Source organism: Mycothermus thermophilus, assembly GCF_041956435.1.
Source record: "Mycothermus thermophilus strain CBS 625.91 unplaced genomic scaffold VTJ04scaffold_2, whole genome shotgun sequence".
Taxonomy (NCBI): Eukaryota; Fungi; Ascomycota; class Sordariomycetes; order Sordariales; family Chaetomiaceae; genus Mycothermus; species Mycothermus thermophilus.
Window position 1 is genome coordinate 2,591,337 of NW_027191428.1, and position 20,621 is coordinate 2,611,957.

A 20,621-nucleotide genomic window follows, 5' to 3' on the forward strand; every position below is an offset into this window, starting at 1 on the left:
CCGCTTCCCCCTTGCTCACCACCCTTCAACAACAGTCGCCCTGATCCACATCCCGTTCGCCGGCCTCGCCGTCACGCCTCCCTTAATCTGCAGCTTACTCTCATCCATTTCCTCCTTGTTCTCCAACTCCCAGCTGAGCCTCCCTACCCAAGTCGCCAGCAAACACGCAAACTCCGACTTGGCAAACGCCTGCCCGATACAACTCCTCGGCCCGTGCAAGAACGTCAAGAACGCATAGTTGCTGACGGCGCCGCCGCCGGCCGGTCGCTTGCTGTCCCCTTCCGAAGCAGGCATCCACCGGTCCGGGTTGAACACCTCCGCGTCGTCGCCCCACAGGGCCCTGGACCTGTTGATGGCCCAGGGAACCAGCATAACCTGCGTGTTCTTGGGGATGTGCACGCCACAAATGGTCGTGTCGCGCGCCGCGCGCCGCAGGGTGAGCGGCGCCGGGGGGAAGTAGCGGAGGACTTCGTTGCAGACGGCGTTGAGGTAGGGCAGGTGGTCGATGTCGACGCTGGTGACGATAGAGTTTTGGTCGTCGTCGCTGGGGTTGCCGAGCGGGGGCAGGTGGGCGCGGACCTCGGCGCGCAGGCGGGATTGCATTTCCGGGTTCTTGGCCAGGAGGTAGATGGCCCAGGTGAGTGCCGAGGCGGTGGTCTCGTGGCCCGCGGCCAGGAAGGTCATGAGCTGGTCGACGAGGTTGGAGTCGCTGAAGCCGCCCGAGGTGAGGGCGACGGAGAGGATGTCGACGTCATCGAGCTTCGACTGGGCGAGCTTGCGCTTCTTTTCGTTGATGAGTTCGTGGCACTCGGCGCGGATGATTTTGGCGGCGTCCTCTAGATCCTTGTTGCGCTGGAGCGGGATCCAGGAGAGGAAACGAGGGTTAACGATCAATCCGAGGAGTTGGAGAATCCGTGCCTGGACGCTGGGCTTGAAAACGCGGTTGTACGCCTGTGTCAGGCGGTTGCTGGGGTTCTTGATGGCTTCAAAGTCTCGGCCCATACCCGCCACTCCGATAATGTCGAGAGTGATGCGCGACGCCCAGCTGCTGGCCTCAATGACCGCCGTGGCCTTGCCGTCAGACTGAGCCGCCTTGTCCTTGATTTCCTCCGTAATCGCCTGCACTCCCTCACGCCCCTTAGACCAGAAAACGGAGTAGAGATCCTTGATATGCCGGAACGAAAAGGCCGGCATGAGGTTCTTCCGCTGCAACTTGTGCTCATCGCCCTCCGCCAGCAGGAGGCCGATGCCGAGGATGCGGCCAAGGGAATAGCGCAACATCTGAGGTTTGATAAAGTCATAGCTCTTCGTCGTTAGAACCTCAGAGAGTCCCTTCGGCGTCGTGATCAAAAGTCGCTCCTGGTTGAATGGGCCCAGGTACCGAATGATGCCTTCATTGGGGATTGTGTTCATCCTGGAGAGAGATCAGCAATGACACGGCATACTGATCAAAGAGCGATATACATACCATTTAATCATGGGCGTCCCCGTAGGAAATGCGGTAATGGCCTTCCATTGGCCCATAAACCATGAGTTGCCGGTTGATGGCTCTGGCAAACCGATCAACGGTGAGAAGAACTTGGGGTAGAGGATGACTCTCCAGACGAGCCACGCAAACGTCTGGGTAGCCCATAGGACCGCAAGCGCGCGCAGAAAACTCGGCTGTCCAAGCCATGGGGTGAAGACGTTGGAAGAGACGAGGTAGGCCTCGATTGGAGAGGCCAACAGGATGGTGGTGTAAGCCACCATTGTGAAGCGCCCCGCGATAAAGCGGCGTAGTCCAGGGACGTCAAACTCTCACGATGAGCAGGCCTGGAAAGTAGGTCATAAAGACCGGCGTGATGCTTCAACACCACAGTGTCGAGTGGGTCGACGATGTCAATGATCAGAGAGGTTCAGGTGCCCAGTTAAATGTGAGAGGCGGACGCGCGGTTCAGGGGCTGAGTAAGCGAAGACGAGTCAGGTTGTTATTGGCTTTTAAATCGGGGTTCTGACGTGAGAAGTCGGAGAAAGGTCGCTACTCAAGAAGCAACGGCATCGGCAAGGAGTTGAATCCAATTCGGTTCATGGCATTGAAAAGGCTGAAACATGAGCAAATTTAAGATCCAAATGTGATGTGTTTCGAGAAGTGGATGACGTTGAGATACATTTGAAGCCACCCCGCTAACTTGAACGGCGTCGGCACTAGCCAACAAAGAAACCGGTCCGGCCAACTTCCCAGCCCCGAGCCCGTGCATGACCTGGTCGGGGCTCGGCATTTCCCAGCTCCCAGCCCGGAGACGGAGAGGCGGATCGGGCCGTTTTTGTTGGGTGTCGGTCGAATCATTGCTCCGGAAATCCAGAGGTGAATTTTGACTGATTCATGACAACATGTTAAACAAGGAGTTGAAGAAGATGAGCTGCCCATCTCTGTCAACTCTACTTAGTAGGTAATAGAAACTCGCTGGATTTTGTATTGACCTGGCGACGGAGCAGTTGTCGATACCCAGCATGTACTCCAATGTAACTCAAAGGGCGCGCGACATGCATGAGTTGGAGAAGAGTGCCAATCCAAATTAAATGCTCTAGAAAAGGGGAGAACTCATTTCGAGAATGGTGTCGATGTCTGGTCAAGAAGACTCTTCGATTCTGGTGGACCTCGATTCCGATCTGTTGTAACGTTGCTAAACTCTTCTGAGATGGCGTTGCTTGTCAGGGTTAGAGGTTGATGACTTTCAGCTTGCTTGTCTCTAACTTGCCTCCATTTTGAGGACGATCGTGATACTCCTGCCTGAGTCGCCTGAGGTAAAACGGTGAATAACAAAATATTCTACAACTCGCAGCCAGGAGTGAATCGTAGACAACGCCAGATCGAGCCAGCCAGCCAAATAAATGGCTGCATCCAGGGAAGACCAACCCATACGCCCCGAACCGGGGACGACAACGACATCACCATCGGCCGGCAAACAGATCGCTTTCACAGAGGCCCTGCCAACACCAGCCATGACCCCCAAGCCAACCGATACTATCATCATCACTCCAGGCTATCGGCCCGGCATCCTCGCCCGCACCCTCGAGATGCACCTCGACTACTACTACCAACTATGCGGCTGGGGCCGGCAATTCGAGGCCGTTCTTTCCCAAGGCATGGGTGATTTGCTAGCACGCTTGGATCGGCCTGTGAATCAAGTTTGGTCGGCGGTTTTGACAAGTCCGGCTCCACTTCCAACTCCGACTCCGGGTCCGGGTCCGGGACCGGATCAGATTACCACTCCACCCCCGACCGGGGCAACCCCATATACCACTCTGCCGGCGGAAGGAAAGATTGTCGGAGTTGTCTATATCGATGGCGAGTGCATCGGGGAACAAGGGGTTGCAAGACTGCGGTGTTTCATCGTGGACGAGTCGGTCAGGGGGATGGGCGTGGGGAGGAAGTTGTTGGACTCGGCGATGGAGTTTGTGCGCCATGTGGGGTTTCGGGAGGTCAGGCTTTCGACGATGCGAAGTTTGGCGGCAGCGAGAAGGCTGTACGAGAGCTATGGGTTCGTGGCTGCCGGAGAGGAATGGTTCGAGGAGTTTGGGAATGGCGTGTGGGAGATGAAGTATGTGTGGCGGAGCACTGAGAGTTAAGAGGTGGAGACAGAGAGGGGTGGGCAAGAAGGAAAGGACTGTGGTTGAGATTTGAACTCGCTTCAATGATCAGATCCAACCCAGAATACCTTTGAGCTATTTCTCGAGCATGCTGATCACAGTTTCCATCCAGTCAAAACCTCAATCCACCAAAACAAACCCCATAAAGTCCACCTCATGATCTTCCATCCGACCCAGAGCAGCCCCAGACCTCCTAGCCCCAAGACCAACCCGACTCCTCCAAGTACAACACTCCTGAGAGCAAACGCCTCTTCCGCTTCCAGCCTCATCAAACTCCGCTGCATGCTGTGATAGAAGCCCTCATGACGCGACGAGACTGGACTTGTGTCATCATAACGATGTGGTTGGTAGGAGTAAATGAGACGAGACAGCCAGCCCGGTAGCCAGCCGTGCTGTTGGGTGCCTGGGTGGTAGCGGGTCCGTAAAACTGAGTGATAGATATCGATGACGGCGAGTGCGATGACGAAACTTATGAAGCTGAGTGGGGTGATGAGGACCTGGGTTATGGTTCGAGCGATGTGATGTTAGCGCATGAACGTCTGTGACTGGTCTGGTTGATGCCAATGAGAGGAGTAGACATCATGGCCTGATGAAGTCACCAGGGTCCGAGATCATTTGGCATTGTATCCATAATGAATGTACGCACTTTGTAGCTATTATACCACCATGATGATCTTCTTCTCGCATCGCCCGCGTTTGGGCTGACAGGCACAGGGGGTGTCATGATGCGATCTGGCTCTGCACGTTGCGAGACACTAAGTGATCTCTAGGTATGTGATGAATGAGATGAGCAAGAGGGTTGCACTTTCGATTCGTGGACTGGAGCAAGATGGACGGGGTAATGGTTGGGCATTGTAAACTTGTAAATGAAGTTGATTCCGATACTTCCGAAGACGATGAGCAAAGGGAACCAATATTTCCAACATACGAGGGGCTCGGCTCTGGCGTTGGGTTGTAGAGCCTGGAATCTGTGTGTAACGTTGAGGTAACGGAGGGGTTCTGATGGCTAACAGCCTGAAATCACAGAAAGGTGGAACAGCCAATGGCCAGGATGTCAGATTCTATGACTCAAAAGTGACGAATCTGGCCACTGGCCCTCCGGTGTGTGAAAGCTGACCAGCGACCTACTACATGTCCGATTTGCAGATGAGATATATTGACATTGCTGTTTGCAAGTGGAGAGGCGTGGCGATGCATGGGAAACACAGAATGCTTTTTTGTCCTTTATTTTCTATCTTGCTGTTCTTTTGTCCCGAGCATCTACGGCAAAGCAATGCACTCAATCTCAACATCAACGCCCTTGGGCAATTGCTTCACAGCAACGCAGCTCCGAGCGGGCTTGTGGGTAAACCACTTGGCATACTCTTCGTTCATGGCCTGAGGAATCTCTTGTTAGCATCAAATGTTGTACGAACTTTTCCAAGGGCTTTCTAGCTCAGGGGTGCTCTCACAGCAAAGTTGTCCATGTCGACCAGGAAGGCATTGACCTTGACAACCTTGTCAAGGGAGGAACCAGCCTCCTCGAGGACAGCCTTGAGGTTGGCAATGCACTGAGCAGTCTTCTGCTGAATGGTGCCCTCAATCAGGTTGCCCTGAGCGTCACAGGGGATCTGGCCCGAGCAGTAGATGGCGGTCGGGGTCTTGATGGCCTGGGACTGTGGCAGTCGTCAGAATCCATTGAGTCTTTGGGCACTGGCCCCGGGTGTACTGGATGGGGATTTAAACATACGTAAGGGCCGGCGGCTTGAAGGACATGTTAGTGTGTGGATTTTCCATGACAGCAGAGGTACCTCCACTAGGGAACATGAAGGGACATGGACTTACGCGGGGCCGCATTCTTGGTGAAGACAGGAGTGGCCGACATGTTGTGAAGAGGGCGGGTTGCCAATTTTTGCAGTGTATTTCTGTTCAAAGGGGACCGGAGGAGAATTGGCAGCGCTCTTCTAGCAACCAGCATGGCAGAGGGAAGTCACACGAGTCAAGTGGAGGGCGAAATTTGAAGTTGGAAGCTGGTCCAAATGTATTGGAACTGCATCAACGGCATTCCGCTCCGTTCTTCGGAGAGGGGCTCCTGGCGGGTCAGACCCCGCCGTCGGGGCTGGGGCCCGAGCTTGGCGATCGCCGGGACGGCGCGATCTCCCGACCCGGGGAAGAACATGGCCCGATCATCCAGACTCGACAGCACAGAATCTGACTCTTCGACGCAGTGAAAGAACTATTGAAGACAGCCCAAATCCCGTGCACCATCCGTCAGATCTCACTTCTGCCGTCTGGACGCTGTTTGCACCCCTCGAATCACGGTTCGCACTGTGCCCGCGGGAGCTTGGGCCACATCCTGTCAGCGTCAGCTGTTCCCAGCTCGCCGGTTGGTCAATTAAGCCCCACTCTCACCGTCCGGATCCGGGTTACGCCAGGTGTCCAGTCTGGGGCCCGACTGCAAAGCTGGCGAGGCCAACAAACATTCGCATCAGCCCTGCGCCATCCAGAGCCTCAAGTTTAAAGGGGTTGTTGCGACGCAATTAATTTTCTACCACGTCGTGTCTTCCATCACCAGGCCTGACCTGTTTTCTACGTCCAACGTCTGCTTTGACTCTTTTTTCTCGTTAAGCTTCTCTACTCTCTTTAATATTTTTTCCTTTTTGTCTTTTCTTGTTTAATTCTCCCCAATCTCCTTGTCGCCTTCGATCAGCAGAGCATTGATAGGGGCCGTGGGTGTGGTAGGTGTCCAACTCCAACAAACAATCCTTTGTGGCGTCTGCCGCATCCCTTGCCAAACCCTGATTGCTGCACGCATCGGTGGTTGAATAAGATCGAGTTTCCGCTTTCACATATTTATTTACTATCCGCGACTTTTTGATCCTGGGTGTCTGGAGCACTGGCTGATCGACGACCTCTCCCTCGCAGTCTTGTCAGAATGACATCGCCGACGCCCCAGGGCACGTTGCGCCAACGACAAGTTGGCCCTGCCGCCACGAAGAAGCCAAAGGACACACCATCCTCCTCAGATGTTGAGCTAGACAAGATCGTAAAGGAGGCGGCCGCCAAGTCGTCCGGCAACTCGGACCGCGACTATAAGGTTGCTTTCGCCGTCATCACTTTTCTGGCTTTCCTCACCCGTTTCTGGGGGATCAGCCACCCGAACGAGGTCGTGTTCGATGAAGTCCACTTTGGCAAGGTTCGCACACCCTATTCCATTGCCCGGCGATGCGATTCCAGGTTTCTCAGTGAACACACGACTGACAATAACTCTTTGCACAGTTCGCCTCGTACTACCTTGAGAGGACATACTTTTTCGATGTGCACCCTCCGCTCGGAAAACTCCTCTTCGCCTTTATGGGATGGCTCGTGGGCTACGATGGGCACTTCCACTTCGAGAACATTGGCGACTCGTATATCGTCAACAAGGTCCCCTATGTCGCGTTCCGGTCCATGCCCGCCCTCCTTGGCGCGCTGACCGTGTCCATGGTCTACTTGATCATGTGGGAGTCGGGATACAGCCTTCCGGCCTGTGTCCTGGCTGCCGGCTTGCTTCTCCTCGACAACGCCCACATCGGCCAGACTCGCCTGATTCTGCTCGATGCCACCCTCGTCTTCGCCATGGCCTGCAGCTTGTTCTGCTACATCAAGTTCTACAAGCTGCGCCATGAGCCTTTCTCCAGGAAGTGGTGGAAGTGGCTCATCCTCACAGGCTTTGCCCTGTCCTGCGACATCTCGACCAAGTACGTCGGCCTGTTCGCCTTCGTCACGATCGGTTCTGCCGTCGTCATCGACCTGTGGGACCTCCTCAACATCAACAGGCCCGGAGGAGCCCTGACCATGCGGCAGTTCGGCAAGCATTTTGCTGCTCGCGCCTTCGGTCTCATTATCATGCCTTTCATTTTCTACCTCTTCTGGTTCCAGGTTCACTTTTCCATCCTCACTCGTTCCGGCCCTGGCGACGACTTCATGTCGCCTGAGTTCCAGGAGACCCTGAGCGATAACATCATGCTCGCCAACGCCATCACCATTGATTACTACGACACCATCACGATCAAGCATAAGGAGACCAAGGTCTATCTTCACAGCCACCCGGATCGCTATCCCTTGCGCTATGATGATGGCCGCGTGTCGAGCCAGGGCCAGCAGGTCACTGGCTATCCGTTCAATGATACCAACAATTACTGGCAGGTTCTTCCCGGTGGCCCCGATGACAAGAAGCTCGGCCGCCATGTGAAAAACCGTGACCTCATCCGCCTGCGCCATGTCGGCACTGACACTATCCTGCTCTCCCACGATGTTGCTTCTCCGTACTACCCCACCAACCAGGAGTTCACAACCGTCTCTATTGCGGATGCCTACGGCTCCCGCGCTGCCGACACCTTGTTCGAGGTTCGCATTGAGCACGGCAAGGCTGGCCAGGAATGGAAGAGCGTCTCGGGCCACTTCAAGCTCATCCACAACCCTAGCAAGGTTGCGATGTGGACCCATCCCAAGCCGCTTCCCGACTGGGGCTACAAGCAGCAGGAGATCAACGGCAACAAGCAACTCGGTCCGAGCTCCAACGTCTGGATTGTTGAGGACATTGTTTCCGTGCCTCCTGACCACAAGCGCCGGGAGAAGCCTGAGAGGAAGGTCAAGAAGCTTCCTTTCCTGCGCAAGTGGTTCGAACTGCAGCGGTCCATGTTCTGGCACAACAACGCGCTGACAGCCAGCCACCCCTACGCCTCGCTGCCGTATGAGTGGCCCTTCCTGCTTCGCGGCGTCAGCTTCTGGACTCAGGCCGAGACGCGCCAGCAAATTTACTTTGTGGGCAACCCCTTCGGCTGGTGGATTGCCAGCAGCGTCTTGGCCATTTATGCTGGCATTGTGCTGGCGGATCAGTTCTCACTGCGTCGCGGAATTGACGCTCTAGACCACCGTAAGTTTCTCGTATTCTTGTTTCACATTCCCAATGAGACACGGCTGCTAACTCTTTCACCTAGGCACACGCTCCCGCCTCTACAACTCCACGGGCTTCTTCTTCCTCGCCTGGGCGACCCACTACTTCCCCTTCTTCGTCATGGGCCGCCAGTTGTTCCTGCACCATTACCTGCCTGCCCATCTCGCCTCTACCCTCGTCACTGGTGCCTTGGTTGAGTTCATCTTCAGCACTGACGCGCCCCACCACGAGATTGCCCACCAGGCCGCCAAGGCCTCTGGCAAGAAGTCGGCCGCTCAGAAGCGCCACTTGACGGCCCGCGAGCGGTTCGCCGGCCAGAGCATGAAGGCGGCCTGGATTGCTACCGTGGTGATCTTGGCCGCCGTTGCGTGGTGCTGGTATTTCTTCCTCCCGCTGACGTACGGCTATCCTGGTTTGAGCGTGCCGGAGGTCATCAGGAGGAAGTGGCTTGGCTATGACCTGCACTTTGCTAAATAAGTGTGGTTGGACCGTGAGCCGTCCTACAACACGTTTGGGTTGTGGGACCGGCCGGGTTGGAGGAGAGTATTGGTGTGTATGTACCATCTGCTACGTGGTCTGGGGCTGGATGGATGGGGGTGATAAAAGCAATGTAAATTCGGCGCCTGTTTCTAGGTTTGGGTGGGGTTGGGGCTGGTCGTCGATATTTCCTTAGCTCTTAGTAACCAAATTTCTCATATATCCAAAGATAATGGACAATTGGGCTTGTGATAGCTTTGACGGACGGCCTCGAACCTGATGTTGCGCAGAGCAAACAAACTCGGGTAACAGATCGGATCGAGATCAGGGGACATCAGCATCGAATGCTTTGTATTTCTCATTTTCTGATCTATCCTATGTTCGGCGTCCCTATCATCCTACTGTTGCACATCGTGACAGTGTTTTGCTCCTCCAAAAAGTGTCCGTGTCCTAGCCAAGGCTCCGGGAAGAAGACGGTCTCGACAACAAGTCGTCACTGGATACTACTCAATACCTACAATGACATTCTTGAACCTGTTAGCAATCGATGTTTTCCAGAAACAGAGGAAATTGGAAACAAAGCAACAAGAATGTGAAAGAAAAAACCAAAAGCCTCCTCAGAAACCCAGTTTATAAGCACCACCAACCCCACCAACCACACCGTCCCAGCCCTTACCCCATCCTTCCCGAGCTCCGCAAGCACATGGCGGTGCAGGCGATGTTGTTCTCCTCTCAGAGCGAGCGACGGAAAGGCGAGATAAGGGTGGGAAGCGGGCGGTCGGCCGAAGGGGTGCCAAGTCTTGTCGGGGTTGGTCCCCCAAGAGGGGAAAACAAAGCCCCGACGAGACCCTGCTCGCCCGGGGAGGTTCAGACGGCTCTTCCTATTTTTGTGAAATATTGTGGGTTGCAACGAGGCGTTGCACATGTCATCATGTAGAGGCTTTTGTTGTTTATTGGTTTTGGTTTTTGTGTCGACCGTTTCCCGCTGGTTCTTGGTCTCCGCCCATCTTCCGAGTCCCATGCCGATGAAGCTGCGATATACGTCCTCTCTTTATAGCCGCCATGGCGTGGTCGACGCCTCAGAGGGCATGTCGAGAGGGTTGGGAGCGAGCAAATTGGCGTAGGAACCGGAGTGACGGAAGCTGGAAACCGCGGGATCGGTAGCACAGTGGTGGGATGGAGCGCGATGCACGGAATTCAGGGAAGACGTACTCAAACTGAATGGAGGTCGACGATGTCGGAGAAACGCAACTTAGACCGCGTAATATGGCCTTGAACTCGCTGAGCAGTATGTGGTGGCAGCTCGATCAAGAACAATAGAGGGTTGGATGTTGATGGTGGGATTGAAGTTGGGCAAAGATTTTTGTGGTCAGGGAAAATGATGGGTGCCCCACTGGCCGTGCACGGGCCACCCGCGAACCGAAGCGGACGACGGACACCTTCAATGACAGCTGAAACTGAACATTCTGCACTTAGGACGGGAGAGCAGATCTCTAGATTCGGAATTGAGATGATCATTCGAAGCTCGAGAAGAATCTAGCCAGGGATATTAACTTGAGAGCCTCTGTCTCATTCATCTCATCCTTCTCATTCCCCTTCTCTCATCTTGGAGCCAGTTCCAGGCATTCCACCGAGCAAAGGCGTATCCCGTTCCTTCCTTCCAACCGACCACTCTGGGGTTGAGCCAGAGCCATCAACATGAGTGGAATGGGGGAAGAAAACGTAAAAAAAATTGCAACTCAAATATCAAATACACACGAGGGTCCCTGCAGCAAAGTGTTCCCATAAACACCTCCAAGGTACCAGTCTCGCTAAATTGCCCATGCCCTTCCTCATTACATCATAAAAAAAGAGAATCCATGACCCATTGAAACGCATCGAAATTCACCTCATCCTCTCGTCATGTGTCATCTTCAGTACGGAAGGAAAGCACTGAGATCGTGCGCAGACCAGTCAACGTTGAACGCGTTGAGCAGGTCCTGGGACGACGGCGGCTGAGCAGTGTTAAGTCCCAGGCCAGTCATGTCCGTTGGGGCAAAGAGGGACTCGTTGAACAGGGGCTTGGAAACACCGTTGTTGGGTGGGAAGAGAACGAAGTCCCCGCCACCAACCGCATTAGCGATGGCAGCGAACTCCTTATTGTCGTCGAAGCAGTCCTCAACCTCGGCCAGGGAGTCGGGAGTGAAGAGCATGGCATTGGCCTGGCCAATGGGCGAGAGCTGTGCCGGCTGTGGCGGGCAGAGTTCGGCCGTCGTGAAGGGCACGAACGGCTGGCCGATATCCTTGTTGTAAATATTCTGCATGGGCGGCGGGGTGGAGAGATGGACCGGGGCACTGTAAATATCCTCGTACAGAGTGTAGTCTGTCGGGATATCTTGGTAGGCAGAATTGTGATCCATGCCCGAGTCTGTCGACGGCGTAGGGTTGTCAATAGGAGAGTAATCGAGCGAAATCTCCTGGGGGATCATGAACTCGGTGTCATTGGGGACATAGGTAGGGAACTCCAGGTTGTTGCCGTACATGCGGCTCCAATCATCTGGAGGGGTGGCCACGCCCACGCTGGACTCGCTGGGGGGCGTGGGAATGTTCTGGAGCTGGGGAGTAGGTTGGACCGAAGTGCCGTTGACGCTCGAGTTCTTCTTGCCGTTGGTCTTGGTGCGAATGTAGACCCAACCATGTGCCTTTTCCATGTGCTGCTTGCAGTTGGACTCACGCTTCGACTTGTATGGGCAAGGCTTGTAAAGGCACTCGTACATGGCTGGGCTTGTCGCGTGCTTGTCGTTGTGGTGACGATCCATCTCTTTCTCGGTTGGCCAGCCGTACTCGTGGTATTTGCATGTTGGGACCGGGCACTTCCATGGGCGCGAGTGAGTCTTCTCGTGCTTGGTCAGGTCGCACGGGCGCTTGAACTCCTTGTTGCACCCAGGCTCGCGGCACTTCTTGGGAGCGAGCTCCTCAGGGCTCGCGTTCTTCTTGCGCCTGGCCATGGAGCGCATGATCTCTTCCTCATCCTCAAGCTCCTGACTGGCCGAGCGCTTGAAGCGCACAGGGCCATCGGGATGCTCCTCAAGCTTCTCAATAGGCTGGCCCGTAGCCATCGAGATCATCTTTCCGTTCTTCTTGACGCGGACAAGTTCCGCAGGACGGCCGTTGATGTGGATGCCACCGTGGAGCTTGATCTCGTCGGTGCTAATGAAAGTGTTAGCCAACATGTCAATAGCCAACGGGGCAAATGGAGCAACATACGGATCAAGTTCCATTTCGTCCTGATTACCCTTCTCCTTGGCGTCTGCGAGCTGCTGCGCGTAGTTGCGGATCTGGTCAACCAAGTCGATGAAGTAACCACTGCTGTACGGCACGTCGCGCGGCCGTGTCTGCTCGTGGTCGCTGAGAAACTCGACAGTGGTCTGGATGCAGCGGATGGTGGTGAGGCAGAAATCGAGGTACAAATCGGCGGCCTTGGTCCTCTCCTTTAATAACAAGGCGCGATAAGTATCACCCCTCAAAGTTGTGTCAGTCATAAGTTCACTTACAGGAGCGACGAGCAGCAGCGTCTTCTCGAGGTCGCGGAGGCAGACGATTTGCTTCTCCTGGATCTTGCGGGGGCACTCGAGGAGAAGTGGGTGGAAGTCCTTAAACCCCGCGTTGCCGAGTAGAGGCTTGATCGTGTACTCGAGGATACGGCTTCTGGCACGGGGGCTGAGGCCCGGGGAGGTGGTGGTCGACTGGGAAGCGGCAGAGCGAGTCACGGCCGTCGCCTTCACGGTCTTTTCCTTCTTGACGGCGGCTTCTTTCTCCTTAGATGTGGCGATCGACGTTCCGAGACCGCTGTCGGACTCGTGGTGGCGAGAGGGACGGCGTGTGCGAGGCCGGAGGATACGGCGTTCGGCGGCCTGCTCCTTGGCCGTGATCGAATCGAGGGTGTGGTCAAGAAGACCGCGCGGCAGGGGCAGGGTCTCATCGCGCAGGGCCTTGCGAGAGGGGGAAGAGCTCGAGGAGTCACCGGACAGACCCGCGAAGGTCTTGTCGATGTCGCCGAGAATCATGGCAGTACGGCGGCGGTAGGCGTCGATGACATCGTCCAGGTTGGTCTCAGAGCGACGGGGCAGGGACGGGGGCGTGAAGGGCTGCTGAGAATCCAGCGGGCTGCTGGGCGAGTGGAAGGTCGCGCCCTTCTTGATGCTCACGCCAGAGCGGCTGGCGGAGGTCCTACGCGGGTTCGAAGACATGGTTGCGAACGAGTGAGGCAGGCCGAGCCAGGTCTTGGTCGAATTCGACGGGCCGAAACGCTGCATCATGTATCCCGGGTCAGTTCAACGTGTCCTCAATCATCGCATGGGCGGACGACGCCCTCAATGCATGAGTCACAGTTGACCTGCAGTGCCGAGTGCAGAGTGTCTTCAAAGAACCCGAGGGACACCTCGAGAATGCGTCGACGAGAGGAAGAGAGTCACAAAGGAACCGTTCCCCAACCCGAAAAGCAAAGAGCAGAAGATATGGGAAGATATGAATAAATGCGACAATTTATGTATCACGTACCATATATCAATGCGCTGTAATTAACGGCTGTTGTCGGCCAAGCCGTTGAGTTTGGGCCTGGCGATGCTTGCACCTCGAGCGCTGTCGACGAGGTCGAGATTGGAGTGTGTGTTTGTCGGATCGACTCCGGCCGAAGACCAGAGAAGACCGCTGTCAGACAAAAGGGTGTGCGTGGAACCGGCTGGTCTGAGCTCAGAACGCAGAACTCAGAAACGGCACACAGTGGTCGGGCAAGTCGGCCTCAGGCGTAAAAAGGGTGGAAGAGGAGGGAAGTTCAGGGAGTCATGAGAGCGTTGGGGATGAAAGGGATCAGAGAGAGAGGACGGGCTGGAAGAGGACGAGGGAGCGTTGATGAGAAATGCGGTGGATCATAGCACGCTGCTGCCTGCTGAGACGACAGGGGCCCCTTGCCCCAGAGTGGGGACCCAAGCTGGCGCAGCACTTGTGACCAACACCTCTGATTGGCTCAAAGTGGCTCCTCCCCCAATGCGGAGCAGCCCGGCGCTGTTGAGCCCGGTTGCTTGGCTGTCAGATTCTCGGCCGTTCCCTTTTCTTGGGTTGCGGCTAACACTTTGACGCGATAATCTGTTAGTGAGGCACAGCAATTTTGCTGCGGTTTCACTAACACGGTCCGATCGCGTCTCATCTCCCCGCGCATTGCGCGAAGGCAGATGGATTTCTCGACTGCTGAGAGGAGACGAACGACAACACCGATGACCAACGCTGCAAGAGACCGATACGCTACATGCCCTGCTTGCGCTTCGTCCTCCCGACGGGATTTAGAGCGTACAGACGGATAGAGACACGTCAACAAAGGAACGCGGTGGTTCATGCCGTTGCGAACTCCCAGAGAGAAGGGGCAATCAATCAACGGGCGGGATGATGCTGACGGGTCCACCCGAGCCGTCAACGAGGACAGCAAAGCGCCGTCTCACGGTGGCTCAGCCGCACCCCTTGCCAGCGGTCACTGCTCTTGCAGCACCACAACCATGGAGCTGCAATCTGCGACAGCGAACAAGTGAACGGCAGCTTTCCCCAAGCAAATCGTTGTGGCGGAGAGCTTGTCGTGACTTCGGACGGATTCACTTGCGGAACACCAGCATCTTGTTTAGTCCGATCCAGACAACGGGGCAGCGACCTCCAAAGTCCAAACCCCTTGACCTCGGCTGCGGCACCCGGACGTCTCTCCTCTTTGCTGTTGTGGAGATCAATTTCACGGGTTCATGGCATGATCTGGCCCCCGTTGCAATCGGTCACAGAAACAGCGTGTGCCCGGCATGATGGTCCTGGTAAACCCAACTGCAACATACGCTCCCCAGCGTTCTGGCTGCTGGTCCCAACCAGGTCCAAGCCCAAGCCAAAAGACGATGCCCTGCAGCAATGCGGCTCGGACGGAAGTTCGGGCCATTGAGGTGGCAGAGTGTCCAGCGTGCAACCGTCTTCTGAAGCAATGGCCCCTGGCTGATGTTTGTGGGGCCAGACAGCAAGCAAAGTGCCAATCCCCCGAGGAGGATCTCGGGATGCACTACACTAGATACGTACAGAGGTACAACCTCCAAGCGAGCGATTTACTTGCAGTCAGATGCTGGATGGTGTTAGATGCGCCAGTCACTCTGCACATGGGAGGAAATCTCCTTCGCCGGAACTTAAGATCATGGCCAACCACTTGCTGGTGTCTGGCAGTTGCCCCACAGTCCTCCCGAAACCTCTCGGTTCATAGGGCTGAGTTCCGACGAACCAGCAGAGAGTAGTAGTACGGGCTCCACCAGCCTCCCCAGCATCCCGCCTGTTTGCAGGGAGACGGGAGTGTTCTCTGGGTTGTTCTGGCGGAGAGTTACTGCTCTTCTCGCATTCCCTCACCCAGTCCACGATGAACACAACATGCAGCCTCCCGAAATCAGCAGCCTGCCGTAGTTCCCAACATCCATCATACCCATCCCAAGAACCTGACCTCCATCAGGTCAGATAGGTATCCAGATTTCAGCCTTGTGATGTTAAGATGGCATTGACTTTTCAACGAATTAAACCACTGAGAATAAGGGAGCCTCGAGCTCAAGCTAATGTCCAGTGCGTACGACTATATTATCTGGCCGCCTGTAGCGCAGCTCCCCGCCGCCCCCTCTCCCTTCATTCAGGCACCTGAATTCTCACAACCCGGGCTCCATCCAGGCTGCCAGGTTTTTGCTTTGTCGATGAGATCCGCGATTACGAAACGCTCACCTGAATGGAGCAGGAAATGCGTCCTGCTCCACTGTTGAACGGTTTTGCATGCATGTGCCCCATTGACTCGAATGCTAGGGTTCCTACCTGAGCTACTGTCCCCTATACCGAATGTTCATCACGATTGTCGGGTTGGGGCCGTAGATCAAGAAATTGTAACCTCCTAGGTAGCCAAACATCAAACATTTTGCAATCGCCCCAACGTCGGCTCCCCATCCCATGCCTGGGCCGAGCCCAGGCGTCCTGATGTGTCACGGGGTAATACATACCTACCTAGGAGGGCGACTCCAAAGCGGTCGTGCCTCGGGATTGATGAGAGACATGATGGTAGTCAGTCCTACCTAATATGTGTATAGATGGTACTCCCTCCGTACGCATCGTTGTCTTTGTTCCCATCCAGTTCAAGATGTTCTGCTGCCTGCTCTCTGACCAAAGTAATAATAATGCCTTTGACATGTTGTTCCCAAGACTTTAAAAACATTTCGACTCATGTTGTAAGTCAGGTACCAAGACTCTGATCAAGACAGAATTGCTCTGCGAAATGGAAAGGAATGAGCAGGGAAGGGAGAGAAATTATTTAAGATAAACACTAGAAGACAATGGTAATGAATATAATTACAAGAGAATCGAAAAACAAAGAGATACCTTAATTATTATTAGTCAAGTTCCATCTCGAGGAATTTTTATTGCTCAGACTCCCGTGATTTGATAACTTGGCTTGGTGGTGTTCTCAATCATAATGCTGTGGTTCAGCAGAGAATACGGAGTACCTCATTGACCTCTTCTGCAAACCAAACTCCCCTTGCCCACGTCTACCTTCACCTGATCCCGGAGAGAGGGCCTTTTGCCATTGTGTTTCGTGACAAAGGCGGTTGTTCAAGGTGAAGGGTCAATAATCAAGGTTCGGTGACTTGGCTCGTTGGTTCAAAACAAAGAAACCCAGTACACATGGACATGAGCTTTCCAGAACAATCCTATTGTTAACCATTGTCTTTGTCCCTCACCAGCGAACACCACTTAGGTTCAGAATGCCATTGTCCTGGGACCGTGATATTTAACCGAACTAATGCGACCACTTCATCTGAAGTTCGGCCTTCTCTCAACAAACACTTAAGGCGAAACTCGAGGAAGCCACGAGATTTCGCCTTTGCTCTAACCACCAAACCGACAACCCGACTTTTTGCCAGTTATCATGTGCCTTTGCTTCTGCTCAACCAGGCGTCACACGCCTGATTTCGAGACTCTTGCTGAGAAGGCCACGCCTCAAGGTAAGCCTTCCACGACGTGCACTTATCAGAAGGAGAAGCCCATGATGATGACAACGAACAGCCGCAGAGTGGATGAGATCAACACCATAAACGGCTGCCACCTCGTGTGTGACGGGCTGCGAAGCTCCCCACCCACATCGACAACTCACGTTTGGAAACCCTACACCGGCCCTTTGTTCGACGACACCGACCAGCACTCAGTTTTTCGTGAATCCATCATCTCCAACTCAGAGATCACCATCGAGACCGCGACCACCGCTGTTGTCGCCCGGGCCGCCATCGTGACCATCATAACCATCGACCCGAGCCCAAACATTAGCAATAACAAACCCCCACCGACACCGAAACTTTCCTCCCGCCCGTTCGACCCAAGAACCTTCCCAACCCGAAAGTCAGTTGATTATACCATCAAGATGGATCCTTCCGAGTACTCTCCAAACAGCTGCGCCGGCGTCACAGCTCTCACGCTTGACGCCAAGTATCCACAGACCAACATCCGCCAGGTTCCCAGCACCGACCTTCCTCCCAGCCCACATTACACCAGCCCACAAGCTGCCGCCCTCCTCGACGCTTTGAGATGGTACCTTCTCCTCCCCAACTCCAACACCCCGGGAGGCGACTACGGATCGTCGCCCGCTCACCTTCTCGCAAGCCTGCTAATCATCTACCCGTCGGTGCGGCGGAATCTGCGACGCCGCAACCGCTCGCTGGCAAAGCTTGTGGAGAAGATCGATTGGACTGGTGTCCAGGAGGATCTGATGGATTGGGACGAGGCCCGGCTGGTGGTGGAGGTGTGGATGGCCAGCGGATTGAAGCTGTTTGGCAATTGGCATGGGCCTTGGGAAAAGATGCCTAGTCCCCTTACGAAAGCTGAGAAGAGAAAGGCGAGGGTTGACATGATCATTTATTTTCGGTCTTCTTCCCCTCTGGCGGAGTCGTCTGCCGGCTCTGCGCGATCGGCTTCTCCTGCTCCGACGAAGGCTCCTGCTGTTGTGAGGAAGCGGTCGGGGAGGGTACAAAAGGGCAATCCGGTTCGGAGGAAGTGGAAGGTCTGAGGATGGTTCTGGAAACTTCTGAGCTTTAAATGATCATAAACGACACTGGACTTGAATACCCGCATTAGAACAGATGTGTCGATGTGAATGGATGTTTTGACCGTGCTTCGAGGCGACTCTTTCCGATCAAGAGTCTTTGAATGCCTTCCATTAAGCATCGAGAGCACTGTCTTTCTGAAGTAGTCCCATCTCTCAGCATATACAGGGTAGTGTAGTTCTATTGTTATCATTCAATTCCGCCAGCTATGCCTGATATGGGGTATATAAGTATTACTTTGTGTCATGGTTGTTGTTGAGAAGGCTAAGAAACAAGCCGAGTCAAAAGCATGCAACCTTCAAAGGCGACTCTAGTGCACTACGATTACGGATATGAACCTTTATCTCTGGGGCGCAATGCGGTTTCATGGTCAACTGAGAGCTCTGTTTTTCCTTCCACCATCCCAAATGTATCCGCGTGTTCACTGTTCCAACACACAAACGGAGCACAGACAGGGCTTGGGTTCAGCTACTGTACCCTGAATGGAAGGATGATTTAACTTCTCCTCTAGCTAAGGAAGGATTCTGGAAGTCGGCTGATCTTTAATTACACCCAGCATGAGTGCCAAAACCTGACTAGCTATGGATTCATGCCAAACCCAACACCCAGAACCTTCGTGTGCCACTTGCTGATTTTGATGCGTTGGCCCCAAACTCGGCGTGCGTAAGATCCGGGATCTTGGTCACACAACCACAGCGTGTGCCAGGCCTTCCCTGGCTTGAGGCTTCTTCCGGTGAGCCCAGGAGTCTATAGCCATGTCCCTGACCGCCAAAATGAGCCCATAGTCACCTGACTTGAGCTGACCAGGTGATGGTTTTGTCATTTCAGCCGTCGAGAAGCAATCTCGTTCGCACTTTAAAAGTCTTGGCAATCCATGCCCTTCCTGTCTTGGAACAACAAGGCTCCGGGAAGAGCTGATGAGGATGAAGATGATTCAGGACTTGGAGGAGAGGATGGGAAAAAACAACATGAAGTGAAGAGCAATCCAAGACTTGAAAAGTGTAAAAGCTGCCGGCCTCCCGCTCAAGAAGTGAGTGGAACCTTGAGAGCTCACGACATTCGGGTGTTATATGTCAAGACAAATGACCCCAGAGTCCTCTTCCACGATCCACACTATAATAACGCCGGGAGGACCAGTGGAGTGTCACCATGACTGCAAGCACCGCTTCTTCGTATGTGGTCCCTTCACCCCTGTTCCATCTCCACCAGAGTGACAACAAGCTCACAGTATCGCCTTGTTTCCCAGGCCCTTTGCCAGCGGCATCGTTCAACTCAAGATGTCCGGTGGGGACATACTCACCGCCCACCGCGGGGTGGTGAAATCGAGATGGAAGCAGATGCCCGACTCTCAGATCATCGACCTGTCCCTCTTCGACGCACCTGTCGGCCACGCTCTGCTCTACTACCTCTATTACGACGAGTTCAACTCGACCGACCCACCGACCTTCAAGCAGAAACCTGAGAATGCCGGAAACAGCCTGCTGTGGCGGTTGGACATGTGCTTCCTCGCCGCCTCCTGTCGCATGAGCTGGTTCCAGGAGCTGGCCACCATGGAGGTGGACAGGCAGTTGCGGATGTATGGCCCGATGTTTGCTTTCGAGGTGGCCGGGTACTGGTTCCGCTACCGGGTCCGTCGCTCAGACAATGACTTCTCGAACACCCTCCAGAAACTCACGCAGCACCCGCTGATGGTGCAGGACCGGAGCATGGAACGCGCAGGGTGGCCGGACACCCCGTTCTGGGACCGGTTGCTCAGGGTCACCACACAGGGAGAAGCATACTGGATACAACAATTCATGGACTTTTCGAGAGGTCTGACAGATGCGTGGATTGAAGTAATGAGGAAATGTGTCTCGTCAGACCCGAAGTGGGCATACCTGTCCTCGGACTAAACAGCATTTTTTTCCCCTTCACCTTCTGTTTCGCGTCTTGGGTTTTATCGATCTCGTCTGATTTGGCCAGGGCCTCGGGAAGAGCTGTTGTTTCCTTCCTTCATAATCTGTAATGTTCCTTTCTCTTCTTCCCGCCTCTTTCCTATATTCTGTCAATTTTCACATTATATCTTCGATTATCGTGGTCTTGTTGTTTTCTATTGTTTTGTATAATGATCAAAAGCGACACCAGGCTCTCCCAATGCCCAGGTACTCACTGATTTTTAATGTTCTGGTTCCCAACACTCCCCGGAATACGTCAAACTTGGCACGTTGGATTGACAGGAGTGAAGAACCTGATGGGCCCGAACGTTATTATGCAGGTGATAATAATAGGGAGAATGGTTGCAACATTAAGAAGACGGCAAGGTCATGACCCCATCAGCTATTATGTGTTGTGGGCCAACCACAACATTGAAAGATAAGGGCGGGAATGTACAAGGAATCATTGTTGTTTAAACTATACACATTGGTCGTTACCATCCTTCATTCCGTTTCCAACACCGAGGTTATTAATGCGTTGGCATCGTCAGCCAACCCCTCCAG

At 54.3% G+C, this 20,621-nt stretch overlaps 11 protein-coding genes across 11 annotated transcripts; 5 read left to right on the top strand and 6 right to left on the bottom strand.

The window, feature by feature from the left end:
• Positions 1-15: 15 nt before the first annotated feature.
• VTJ04DRAFT_3106 (uncharacterized protein) lies at positions 16-1,749 on the bottom strand (the record flags this gene model as incomplete). Its single annotated transcript, XM_069360970.1, has 2 exons — positions 16-1,414; positions 1,469-1,749. The coding sequence occupies 2 exons, from the start codon at positions 1,747-1,749 to the stop codon at positions 16-18; spliced, it is 1,680 nt and encodes a 559-aa protein (XP_069221627.1).
• Positions 1,750-2,871: 1,122 nt separating this feature from the next.
• VTJ04DRAFT_3107 (uncharacterized protein) lies at positions 2,872-3,609 on the top strand (the record flags this gene model as incomplete). The annotated part of the gene is made up of 1 exon (XM_069360971.1): positions 2,872-3,609. The coding sequence occupies one exon, from the start codon at positions 2,872-2,874 to the stop codon at positions 3,607-3,609; it is 738 nt and encodes a 245-aa protein (XP_069221628.1).
• A 116-nt stretch (positions 3,610-3,725) lies between these two features.
• VTJ04DRAFT_3108 (uncharacterized protein) lies at positions 3,726-4,354 on the bottom strand (the record flags this gene model as incomplete). The annotated part of the gene is made up of 2 exons (XM_069360972.1): positions 3,726-4,127; positions 4,277-4,354. The coding sequence occupies 2 exons, from the start codon at positions 4,352-4,354 to the stop codon at positions 3,726-3,728; spliced, it is 480 nt and encodes a 159-aa protein (XP_069221629.1).
• A 536-nt stretch (positions 4,355-4,890) lies between these two features.
• VTJ04DRAFT_3109 (uncharacterized protein) lies at positions 4,891-5,494 on the bottom strand (the record flags this gene model as incomplete). Its single annotated transcript, XM_069360973.1, has 4 exons — positions 4,891-5,007; positions 5,082-5,285; positions 5,360-5,373; positions 5,455-5,494. 4 exons carry the CDS (start codon positions 5,492-5,494, stop codon positions 4,891-4,893), a joined length of 375 nt encoding a protein of 124 aa, XP_069221630.1.
• Positions 5,495-6,544: 1,050 nt separating this feature from the next.
• Positions 6,545-9,025, top strand: VTJ04DRAFT_3110 (uncharacterized protein; the record flags this gene model as incomplete). Its single annotated transcript, XM_069360975.1, has 3 exons — positions 6,545-6,805; positions 6,889-8,527; positions 8,592-9,025. 3 exons carry the CDS (start codon positions 6,545-6,547, stop codon positions 9,023-9,025), a joined length of 2,334 nt encoding a protein of 777 aa, XP_069221631.1.
• Positions 9,026-9,048: 23 nt separating this feature from the next.
• VTJ04DRAFT_3111 (uncharacterized protein) lies at positions 9,049-9,366 on the bottom strand (the record flags this gene model as incomplete). The annotated part of the gene is made up of 2 exons (XM_069360976.1): positions 9,049-9,177; positions 9,292-9,366. 2 exons carry the CDS (start codon positions 9,364-9,366, stop codon positions 9,049-9,051), a joined length of 204 nt encoding a protein of 67 aa, XP_069221632.1.
• A 684-nt stretch (positions 9,367-10,050) lies between these two features.
• Positions 10,051-10,896, top strand: VTJ04DRAFT_3112 (uncharacterized protein; the record flags this gene model as incomplete). Its single annotated transcript, XM_069360977.1, has 2 exons — positions 10,051-10,145; positions 10,587-10,896. 2 exons carry the CDS (start codon positions 10,051-10,053, stop codon positions 10,894-10,896), a joined length of 405 nt encoding a protein of 134 aa, XP_069221633.1.
• Positions 10,897-10,938: 42 nt separating this feature from the next.
• Positions 10,939-13,323, bottom strand: VTJ04DRAFT_3113 (uncharacterized protein; the record flags this gene model as incomplete). Its single annotated transcript, XM_069360978.1, has 3 exons — positions 10,939-12,214; positions 12,272-12,495; positions 12,559-13,323. 3 exons carry the CDS (start codon positions 13,321-13,323, stop codon positions 10,939-10,941), a joined length of 2,265 nt encoding a protein of 754 aa, XP_069221634.1.
• Positions 13,324-13,584: 261 nt separating this feature from the next.
• VTJ04DRAFT_3114 (uncharacterized protein) lies at positions 13,585-14,972 on the bottom strand (the record flags this gene model as incomplete). Its single annotated transcript, XM_069360979.1, has 2 exons — positions 13,585-13,750; positions 14,875-14,972. The coding sequence occupies 2 exons, from the start codon at positions 14,970-14,972 to the stop codon at positions 13,585-13,587; spliced, it is 264 nt and encodes an 87-aa protein (XP_069221635.1).
• Positions 14,973-16,976: 2,004 nt separating this feature from the next.
• On the top strand, positions 16,977-18,107 carry VTJ04DRAFT_3115 (uncharacterized protein; the record flags this gene model as incomplete). The annotated part of the gene is made up of 1 exon (XM_069360980.1): positions 16,977-18,107. One exon carries the CDS (start codon positions 16,977-16,979, stop codon positions 18,105-18,107), a length of 1,131 nt encoding a protein of 376 aa, XP_069221636.1.
• Positions 18,108-19,293: 1,186 nt separating this feature from the next.
• Positions 19,294-20,036, top strand: VTJ04DRAFT_3116 (uncharacterized protein; the record flags this gene model as incomplete). Its single annotated transcript, XM_069360981.1, has 2 exons — positions 19,294-19,316; positions 19,391-20,036. The coding sequence occupies 2 exons, from the start codon at positions 19,294-19,296 to the stop codon at positions 20,034-20,036; spliced, it is 669 nt and encodes a 222-aa protein (XP_069221637.1).
• Between the last annotated feature and the right edge of the window lie 585 nt (positions 20,037-20,621).